General features: G+C 35.4%; 1 protein-coding gene across 1 annotated transcript in view; it reads right to left on the bottom strand.

The window, feature by feature from the left end:
* The window catches only part of LOC101742966 (alpha-1D adrenergic receptor), a 106,218-nt gene that overhangs the window by 6,041 nt on the left and 88,092 nt on the right, over positions 1-12,085 (bottom strand). The window contains exons 6-9 of the mRNA XM_012697319.4: positions 8,446-8,571; positions 7,277-7,474; positions 4,592-4,761; positions 4,084-4,210 (exon numbers count right to left, since the gene is read on the bottom strand). Coding sequence (XP_012552773.2) covers positions 4,084-4,210; positions 4,592-4,761; positions 7,277-7,474; positions 8,446-8,571 — 621 coding nt within the window. The remainder of the gene's footprint in view (positions 1-4,083; positions 4,211-4,591; positions 4,762-7,276; positions 7,475-8,445; positions 8,572-12,085) is intronic.

Here is a 12,085-nt window from a genome sequence, read left to right as displayed (position 1 = left end):
TGATTGTGTCACAGTTGACATATCTCACCAATTTTATAGGAAACATTATAATTATTATTATAACATTATGATTAATAGCATTTGCAGCAGGCACTTGGAATGAAAAAAAAAGTAATGATATAATATAATGTATGTCTGATAGTTATGTGTTAGATTTTTAAATTACTAACATAGATTATAAGTAATTCTTACTAACAAAATGTTATGGTTTTTAAAAAAAACTGCAATAAAGTATAAATAAATAAAATAACGCAAATTCGTCATAGGCATTAAACTTTCTGACACTACGCATGTTCCTTTACCCTCTGGGTACCCCCTATGTTTTACGACTTTAAATCACCTAATAAAATAACACTACGTTTAAAAACATTTTAATTTTAAATGCAAAATTCGGAACATACCGTACCTGATAATAATTGCGAACAAGAGACTCGAAAGGACAAAGCGATTTGATACAACAGATTTTGATACAAAGGGCTGAGTGCAAGTAAACGTTAATAACCAAATTAATTATATCCTCCTCTGCTTCATTTGTTTGTTCGTGACAGCAGTACAATGCCTAAATGAATTAGTGTTTCGATGTGATTATGTTACGAATATCTACTCTAAAAGCTACAGTTTGTTGTCCGTTTGCACAATGATATCCTCCTCTTTCATTGATGCAGATAGCGAGAAGAGCTTCCTAGTATTCATTGGCCACCGAAGTCTTTGAGCATCATGGACTAGAACTGAATCCACTTTGAGACATTTGGTATAAGTCGAAATTATCTTGCATAGCAGCTATTCCATCAAACCGGAATGCTTTTTATGGGACTTATTAAAATCCTGCAAGAATGGACATCGCCATTTATATTGTGATATCTATAGACTCCTGTAACTACATATACATGCGGGCATTCAGCTTATCTTTATTTCATAGCTGTTCGTTCATTTTGGTATCGAATTCTTATATATGGAAAACCGATGACAAATAATATACCGATTTGGGTATATGATTAGTTTTTTTTTTCGGTGTAAATATGCTATAATGGTAAAGGCTGAAATTGTAAATTTCTAATTTTTTTTAAGTTGTTATTTTTTTTTTTATTGCTTAGATGTGTGGACGTGCTAATAGCCTACCTGGTGTTAAGTGGTTACTGGAGCCCATAGACATCTACAACGTAAATGCGCCACACACCTTGAGATATAAGTTATAAGGTCTCAGTATAGTCACAACGGCTGCCCCACCTTTCAAACCGAAACGCATTACTGCTTCACGGCAGAAATAAGCGGGGCGGTGGTACCTACCCGTGCGGACTCACAAGAGGTCCTACCACCAGTTAGCGTTATTTATGCTAAGGATGTCAATTAAGTGATTTTTTTAGTAAATAGCGATTTTCTCCTCCCCTTCATTATAATAAAGAAGACTGGTAGCGCCAATAACGTACCGATCTGATAACCCAAGATGCTAAACGGCATTAGTATGTCTATACAATTCAGTATCCCTACCTGTTGATAATTCGCTAACCGTTATCTGCCTGGTTCCGTCATCCTTAAGGTCCTTTGATAGACACTGACAAAATAAGCCATTATATAATCTCGTCAATTCGTTTTCGTGACAGAAAGTAATCCCAGCAATTGAAGTATGGGATTTTGGACTTTAAGCGCCAATAGCTTAAACGGATAACGTGAAATTCACTTCGCAAATACATACAATATACTAGGAATACAAAACACATACTGCTCAATACATTAGTACACGAAGTCGTCGTGGCCTAAAGGATAAGACGTCCGGTGCATTCGTATGTAGCGATGCACCGCTGTTCGAATCCCGCAGGCGAGTACCAATTTTTCTAATGAAATACGTACTCAACAAATGTTCACGATTGACTTCCACGGTGAAGGAATAACATCGTGTAATAAAAATCAAACCCGCAAAATTATAATTTGCGTAATCACTGGTGGTAGGACCTCTTGGGAGTCCGCACGGGTAGGTACCACCACCCCGCCTATTTCCGCCGTGAAGCAGTAATGCGTTTCGGTTCGAAGGGGTGGGGTAGCCGTTGTAACTATACTGCGACCTTAGAACTTATATCTCGAGGTGGGTGGTGCATTTACGTTGTAGATGTCTATGGGCTCCAGTAACCACTTAACACCAGGTGGGCTGTGAACTTGTCCGTCCATCTAAGCAATAAAAAAAAAACTGAAAAAAAAACACGAGACCAAAAATTATAACAACCCTCTCTCTCCACTCCGAGCCGTTGTAAAATTTAATTATCTCCTTAAAGCGAGGTAAAAGACATTTCGTTAATTCAATTTAGAAAACCGCTGGCATAATAATAAATAAACTTAATAGACCATTTTGTTCATCGGAGCCGCCCTCAGCATTGCGGGAGATTTTAGCTTTTGTATTCAATTCGAACAAGGGTCTCGTGGTCTCTAGATTTTGGATGCCGTAAGAGCTTATGTCTGGCGTAAGAACTTCATTGTGTTCTTAATTAAGATAGATGTTTTAATGTAAATACATTAAGATATGCTAATACTGTAATGAATGTGTATAATTTACAGGAAATCGGTGAATTTTTTGTCACTATAAGATCTCACACAGAGGTTTAAATTATTTATTTATCTACTATATTATTTGGTCTACTATTTCTACTATTTCATATCGTCTACTATTTAATTTATACCTGCTAGCTATACAAACAAATTTATGAATCTAGTAATAAAATTAAAATCTAAAGAGGCAACAAATGAGATGGACCAATATTTACATTAGAGCCATAGTGAAAACTGGGTTATGTACACCCATTACAAGGCCGTAAGAAATTTAAATGCACGAAAACGACCTATATTCAGCATTGGGTGGCTTAATGCTGAGGAAGAACAAACAAATCGAGGGCTTGACATTATTACATATAAAATGCTTTAATGAATTTGCCAAACTATAAGTATAATCAATCATGTGCTGACAACATTTTTAAGATGGGCTTGCATATAAATAAACAAAAACTTAATAAAAATATTCGGACAGTTTGTCTGTCTAGCAATAACACTCACTGGGCAGAAGATCATTTTTCTGTAGTTTCCTACATTAAAATTATTTAATATTGTAGGAAAAATAAAAACATCAATCTAACGTAACATAAAGTATTCGTTCTGAATCAAAATATTGTTTTTAAAAACATTCATACTGATGTGAAGCAATAAAATTCTTTGAAGTAAACTACAAAAGGTTTTAGGAGAAACAAAATAACTCATTCATTTATTCTAGGCTTTATAACTAGTGTTCAATCTGGGAGATTGAAGAAAACATAATAGCTTCTTTTATATTGTGGATTTTATATTTGGGTTCAATTTTCAAAATGAATCCCAAGTTTTTTTAGTCTCTATAACAAGTCAATCATGAAACAGTTTTCTAGAAATAATTTGAAAGTCCTACGATAAGCCACAATAAATATGTAGATTTGCTTGTTGTTTTGTATCGCAGCTATAGTTTCATTGTTCGTATTCTTTTGACTGAGAAGTTGAATTTATCATTTATTTTCAAGTTGAATTTATGTTCTCAACTGTTATAGACTACCTTAATCTCTTAATTCAAATATCTAATAGCTATTTCTATAGAGAAATTGAAATGACCAAAAATCTAAATTACGGCGAAACACGGTTGAAGACATAGTTCCTTAGCTCTGTTCGGTGTATCTAATCAACAAATTCAGATATTCACAACAGATAGGAATTAGGAATATATTCTAAAGGTCCCAAATTTAACAGCTCTAAAATAGGATTTGACCTATGGAATTGGTATCGGATACACTCATACGAATACGCAAGGCAAGTAGTAACAAGTACATCACTAGACCAATGAAGCTCTCAAATACTTGGTATAATACTATGTGCCTATGCCAGTGGTTCAGAGCTGCAGGCCGCATGTGGCTCTTTGGCTCCTTAAGTGCGGCTCTGAATTTAGTGTACTTATTTAGTGTAATAAGAGTTTACTAAACAAGTAGATTTGGCTACCAATTTTTTTTTATTGTTGGAATGTTCATTTTTGGCTCTTTGGCTAATAAGTTTACCGACCACTAGTCTATGCAAAATGCTTACCTTGTGCAGTGGCATTTTAACAGTCTCAGGAAAGCAGCTCTGAACGTCCTATTGAAGACCGTGTAAATAATAGGGTTGATGGTAGAAGACACGTAACCCAACCACAAGCAGATGTCGACCACATGCTCTGGGAACAAATTGAAATCATTAATCATTTTGATTTCTAACGCTGTGTCCATCCTCAAAAAACTTTTGAGGATATTTTCCACAATTTTCTTCCAAACTCTGTAATAAACTATATTTCCGCATTGGTTTTAGACATGTTTGTGACTTGACTTGTACACAATTTTGTTCAACTCCTTCTTTACGTAAATAGTCAGATGAACTTCCGAGATGCCTAGCTTTCACTGATAATGGACAATCCGAATGCCACTAGCTATCTTTGGACACGAAGTTGGAGTCATTTTCGAAACTCCACACTAGAAACTCAAAGCCATTATTATTTTACGACATAACGATAGGACTAGCAGTCTAGGGCTTAAACACAGAAAGTAAACTTGGAACTTACCAGGTACAATGCAGGCAGGACAGGCAGCAAATAGAATATTAAGTAGAAAGAACGGAGCCCAGCACAGGACAAAGGTGAAGAAAACCAGACCCAACACTTTAGTTGCTTTCTGTTCGTTGGCTACTGCGTTGGCTGATAGAGATCTTCCTTTTTTACGGTTCGCTAAGAATCTGTAGGTAAAACGATATTTAATTATCATCAGTATTTGTAGAGCTTCAAGTGTTTATTTATTTAATTTCTACTATTATTTTTTATGAATGGATATAAAAATTGCTTTCTTTCCGATTTTTTGTACCTAAACTGAAAAGTTTTTCTCGTCACCATCTAACCTTTTAACATAAAGCGGCTACCCTATCGTAATTTTGATCTGCCCAATTTGGGATTTTTATATCTGGAATAATTTTTCAATCTCTATTGTTTTAGTTAAACTAATTGATATCATTTCTGCCCAACTATCTTGACTTTTGACTTCTCTTGAGTATTGAATAAAATTGTTTCTGTTGGGTTGTGTTAAACAATTGCATATTAAAATCTAATCAATTTCAGATACTATGAAGAGAGAAAAATCCTACACCTTTCACACCTAATTTCTACGTCTTATGTAGATATATATAAAGATATAGATAAAATAGACACATCTCAAAAAGCGCGCACCCACTTCCTCAAGAAAATAAAGAATATGAAGAGAATGAAAAAGAATATGTAGGCAGCGGCTTGGCTCTGCCCCTGGCATTGCTGAAGTCCATGGGCGACGGTAACCACTCACCATCAGGTGGGCCATATGCCCGTCTGCCTACAAAGGCAATAAAAAAAAAAAACTGTTTTTTTTGCACTAACCGGACACATGACTACTTAGATAATAAATAGCCGTTTTGTGGGTCTATTTAGTGGTGTTCTAATTTTCAAGATTTTCAATACATATTCCACAATTATTCATCTTATTGATTAGCTTGAATTTCTGGCAAATTTTCTACTAATTCAGGATCTCATTTCATAATTACCCTTTCGAGTGCTATGACAGCTTAAAGGTATTATAGTTTCCAAAACGTAGTATTTTCAACAATGATTTTAATATCTAAAACTAGTTATATTATTCATTCGGGTCGCATAAAACATTGAATTCAGTGAGCTCGTTTAATAACTTTAAATTTGTTTTCGATTCGACAATATAATAGATGTCAGAAACTTCATTATGATTCCTCAACCGTGACGAATGAACATAACACAATAATCCAGAAATTTCTTTGATTCCCTAGGCTTCCAAACAAATTATTCATCGTGTTAAATTCGTGAAATGATTTCGATTGGGGTTTTCGTATGGAAGTAGCACATAGATATCAACAGTAATTTGTTGATACACAATCCTATGAAATAAAAAAAGAGAATCGATTTTTTTTTAAAGTTTATTGTTGGTTTTCTATGTACACGCGTATTGTCGAACTTGTTTTCAATAGTATAGAAGCAATAACCAGCAATAGCAACCCGTAAAATCATTAATTGACGAAACTAGTAAAATATTATTTATCGAACTGTAAAACGGCTTCTAATTTTTATAATTGCGCTTAAAAATAAATTAATTTCTATAGTTGAACAATCCAGAACTTCATTGTCATATTTTAAATTGAAATTAAATTCACTTCTGCGTCTCATATTTCCGTCTAAAATTAACGTGAAAATTACATTATCAAAAAAGTTATTTGGCCTACAATGAACAGTTTTTTTTTAATTTATCGTGTAATATATGAAATACGGTTTCTCCATTGAATTTACTGCACAAAATAAATGATAAAAAGATCGGCATGCTTTCGAATCTTTTATACGATTCCAGAGATATTTTTTTATACCGACTTAAAATCTTATGATATCCTAAAGAATGTGATCATACTTCGAATACCAACTTTTTTTATACAATGTCTTTGTGTAGTATGAAAAATGAGTCCTGTGGGATCGCGACCAGCCTTGTGAAGATTCAATCAAAAAGCCACACAAGGGAATGAGTCCAATACCTTTTGTTTGTTATTGAAACACGTAAGCTTTTTTTCGATATTCTTGGTCGATTTCGTATTGTTTCTTTCAACAAGATATTTTATCGGCCCAGGAAAGTCATTCGTGTATAAATTAAGATGTGTCAAAGAAAATGTGTGTTCCAGCTTGACATTACATTTTGCCTCCACCCTAACCACAAATGGTGTAGGTATATGGTCATTATCTATGATCAAAATTCTTCTTCTCAGTCGTACACTCCTGGCGGAGTGGTCGTGGTTACGTAGGTCGTAATGCTTGGTTGCGGAATTTGAGAGACTTCTCTATCTCTCTCTATTTGTGGCGGTACGTGTACATTCAGTAAGAGAATTCAGTAGAGTATGCTAGTCCGCCTACAAGGGCAAAAAAAGTCCTATAATCAGTTGTTCGCGGTTAATATCGAAGACAGTACTATACTCATAGTTTAAAAAATAGTCCAAAGCAAAAGTCTTACCATATATGAGAATCTCCTAAAACGTCACTAGCTTCTGCTGTACAGTAGTATCGTTAATACCAAGTGCAGTTTCTTGACATATGCATTTTTGTTGTAATCCTTTACAACTAACAATCTTTAGAGCATTAACAAGATTCAATAATGCAAAGAGCTATCCATATGGCGCAATTGAAGCTCATTTTCTTGGAAGTAAGCGTTTCGAGTCTTACCTTAGAGTCAAAGCATTTGGAGTAGCCAGGGTCAACTTCAACGGCCTCAACCTTGCTCTTCTTGTTTCTGCTGCTATGCTCGGTGGAGTCTGTGTGGCCACATCGTGTCCTCTTCTCTTAGATTTGCCAGTACCACAGCCATTCATGTAGCTTAACTGCGGATGAGACACGCTCATCCCGATCTTGTTCCTTTGTGATCTGGTTACGAAAATAAGCTTATAAATTCCACTATCGCTATTTTACCACAGTATCCAGTGATAAAGTAATTTTGTAATTTGCGAGGGTTTATGTCCCGCCCTATCTGTTTCTAGAGAAGCATAAATCTACGATCAGTTTTACTGACGCTTAGATATCGCGTGAGTCCTGTCAAATACCTATAATCTTGCGACAAAAAAGCCAAGTGACAAAAAAATATCTTAATATTATTGAACGGTTATGAGATTTGAATAATTATAATAAATAACTGGGAATAAATCACGTACGATCATTTAGCCCCAAATTAGAATACCCTGTGTTATGGATATCAGAGAATGACATACATACGTAATTAATATATACGTTTAAATATATATGTCAATATATAGATAACAGACACCCAAAAAAGAGCAAACAAACCCGTTCATTACACGAATGCTTGCCCCATGTGGGATCCGAATCAACGACCCTCAGCGCAATAATCATGGGCTCTAACTACAGGACCACCGAGTCAGATAATATTAATAAAATGTACTTAGTATTTTTTTCTATGTATCTACTTTTTATTTGTATTTACGTACTGTACTTGTTACGAAAATTGATTTGATGATTGTACCGACAAAGTAATTATAAAATAATTATAACTTATATGCTTATACGTTTTTAATTGACAATTATTTTATTAAAGTAACAACTGTATAATTTAAACTGAAATAAAGTGGATAAATTTATGCAAGGTGTAAAATTTACGGGCAGTGACCCATTCTCTGTGCCTTCTGTTATAATTCTGCGATACTATAACATTAAATGCGCCAAGCATTGTGAGACAATATTGCCATCAGTGTGTTTTCCCCCATTTTTGGGAGTGGCAGATATAACTATAACCGCTTTTGCGGTTTGATCTGCCGTTTATGTAAGGCGATGATGAACCAAGCTAACTCGTCATCTTGTATACTAATTAGAAAAAACCTTACCTAGCACTGGTGACTCTCCAAGTCATCTGTCTGGACACGGGTCTTCCAGGAGACAAATCTGGTGAACTCCTAGCTCCAAGGCGACGCACGCACTGAATCGGTCCATTATCAAAGCCTCCACATTGCCTTTAAACAAAGAAACAGTTGAATCAACAAGTTACTTTTCTGTACCTACAATCAAATGGTCATTAGGATTTATCTATATTCAATACAATTTGAACAAAACTTTGTGACAAATTTTGAAAATCTTAGTGGTGTGGCATAAAGGTTGTGCCTTTCTTTACTCCCCTCAAGCTGTCTATTACAAAATCAAATCATTTATTTAAACCTAAATGCCATTAAAACATACTTAAAGAATGTCAAAATGTGTTACCTCTGCTGCAGGTTTCAAAAAATCCTGAGAAGAAAGAGCACTTGTTTTATATTTTTTGTTTCGATGTCCTACCTTTAATTTGAGAATTCTAGGTATAAAATCTCTACCTGACAAAAGTAGAACTTAGTTTACAGATTCCTAGCCGAAGTCCAAATGTGAAAGATAAATGACTGTCACAGTTTCTGGAAATTTCTTTTTATTTTACAAAAGCTTATTTCCTGCTTAACCCATAACACAGGAGAAATGGGATTTACTTATTTGCCGATCTTCCTCAAGTAAATAGTTAAGTACCTAGGACATTAGTCGTACCAAAATCAAAGCAGAATTCCTGAAATTACTTCATACCTTTCTATCTTAATTCTATTTAAGGCCCGTTTTTCAGGATCGAAGAAGGGTCCTTCAACGTAATCCATATTGATGGACTCAGGTATAAGGTACCATTCAAAAAATAATATGTAGATTCTGCTACATCTCATTCCCGCAGGATTTGCCGTACAAAGGGCCTCTTATCTAAACGAGATTTAAAAATGGACGATATCGTTGCAGGATTATAGAGGTGACTGTATTATCGACGACAATAAACGCATATGGTCCGATTTTTAATATTTCATATCGAAATTTGCATAATAATATGGCGTTTGAAACAACGCTATTTTACAAAGCCTTTTTCTATTTGTTTAAATGGATGGACGAGGTCACGGCACACACGGTGTTAGGAGATTGCTAGAGCCCATCATTATCATCATCATTATCCTGCCCTTCTCCCCGTCACCTGGGGTCGGCGCAACATGTTTTTTCCTTCCATACTCTTCTATCATATACCATTTCTTCGTTCACTCCCTTCTTACCCATGTCGTCTTTCACGCAATCCATCAATTTCTTCTTAGGTCTACCTCTTCCTCTATATCCTTCCACATTCATAGTTAACATTCTCTTACCAACCTCATTTTCATTTCGTCTCATCACATGTCCATACCATCCCAAACGCGCACTTCTCAGCATCTCTGTCACAGGTGCCACTTTCAGACTTCCTCTAAGATATTCATTCCGTATTCTATCCATTCTCGTTACTCCATACATCCATCGCAACATTCGCATCTTTGCTGCATACAATCGCCATATACATCAAAGACGAAAAAATCACCACTTACCGTGAATAATGAGTTCCAAGTCTCTTTTCTATAGTACAACGACTGTCGTACCCGAAACGCATTTATGCTTCGCGGCATAAATAGGCAGAGTTATGGTATCTAGCCGTGTGGGATCACAAGGCTCCGTATCATCAGTAAATAAGCAAATAATTTAATAAGAGTACTTTTAACAAGCTTTTTACCCGACTTTAGTCCACGACGACTTCTTGGTGCTATCCTCAATAATTTACTACGATATTCACAAGAATATCAGCTCGTCAGTTCCAATTGACATTTTATAACAGGCAGACGAGTTGGTATATGATTACCGATAACATTCGTGACGGAATTCCTAACCATTGGACTAAAACGTACTAACAGCTCATGGGATTAGAGGCTACAATAATAAAAATTAAAGTACATAGAATACTTTCATAATCTCTTTAGGCTATAATTATCTACCGAAAATAAATTACATGTATAATTCCATCCGGTAATATAAAGTGCGAAAACTTCAAGAATTATTATCGTGGCAATCTCGCACACACCCCTACGAGTCAAGAATAATAATCTTACAATCTGACGTCGCTTCGATCCCCAGCCGATTCTATTGAGGTGGGTATATTTTTCACTACATGAAACAATGATCCTATTTGAGATAAAGGCCCGGGATTTGCGAGTAAGCAGTTCTCTAGGTTGATTCTCGTTTCGGTCACTTATATTGACACGATATGAAGGTTTGAGTTGGATATTTTTACTTGTAGGTTAGTGACGTTTATAAAAATGTTCAAGGGCATTCTCCACGTTAATTAATGGAGGTTAAGTTTTTTATTTATTGCTTAGTTGGGTGGACGAGCTTACAGCCTACCTGGTGTTAAGTGGTTGCTGAAGCCCATAGACATATACAACGTAAATGCGCCACCCACCTTGAGATGTAAGTTCTAAGGTCTCAAGTATAGTTACAACGGCTGCCCCACCCTTCAAACCGAAACGCATTACTGCTTCACGGCAGAAATAGGCAGGGTGGTGGTACCTACCCGTGCGGACTGACAAGAGGTCCTACCACCAGTAATTACGCAAATTATAATTTTGCGGGTTTGATTTTTATAACACCATGTTATTCCTTCACCGTGGAAGTCAATCGTGAACATATTTTGTTGAGTACATATTTCATTAGAAAAATTGGTACCCGCCTGGGATATGAACACCGATGCATCGCTCAACACAAATGCACCGGACGTCTTAACCTCTTGGCCGCGACAACGAAGTAGTGTAATTGTTCAATGTATATTGTGAATAAAATCATTTCCTTACATTCCAAATCAGATTCGTTTTCGTCATTGTGTTGTTTTGTCGTATAGTGGTAAGGAACATTGTGTACAAGTTCAGCACTTTGTTTTGCTCAGTCGTGCGCACATGGCTTATGTTGCAAGCCAGATTTTGTTTCTTTTTACTTGTGTTTTTATGTATCCTATTAGCTTTTGATGTGTATTGTGTGCCTAATAAAATAAATAAATAAAGTTTGTGACTTTTAAATTACTTTTAAGCAATGTCAATAATTATACCGTACATTAAAGGGTAGTTCGTATATTAAAGGGTAGTTACGATTGTTTGAGCATAAAGCAAATACTATTGGAACAGTTTGATTTAAGAATTGCGCTATTGTGTCTATTATAGGGACAAAAGTAAATAATGTTTATTTTGTAACCATGACATCACATGTGACAGTAAGCACATATATTAATTCCAGCAGTATATGGTTGAATTATCTAAATATAGAACCAAGTCGACCCATGGCATACGTCTAGTGCTAGTCACGGCTGCTAATTATAATTTACTTTTGTAAACACAAACGATTCGCCTGTCAGAACCTATTGGAATCACGATCTATTGATTGCTTATTTCATAATCTAAGATAGAAATGTCTATTACTTATAAATCATCTCGTTAGTGATTAACCACCTACCCTTGTTGTTGTCTTTCTTATTCTTGTAACTCCAATCGAAATCCATTGGTTTATGGTAGAAACGGGTAGTACTGATAAAATTTAAGCCTAAAACATTGGAAAATAAAACTTGGCAACAGAACATAAACAATCCTGAACGATTCGTAATGAAATTAATATCTATTATGGAAC

The sequence above is a fragment of the Bombyx mori genome, chromosome 15 (assembly GCF_030269925.1).
Source record: "Bombyx mori chromosome 15, ASM3026992v2".
NCBI classification, from domain to species: domain Eukaryota; kingdom Metazoa; phylum Arthropoda; class Insecta; order Lepidoptera; family Bombycidae; genus Bombyx; species Bombyx mori.
This window is presented reverse-complemented; position numbering and strand designations above follow the sequence as displayed.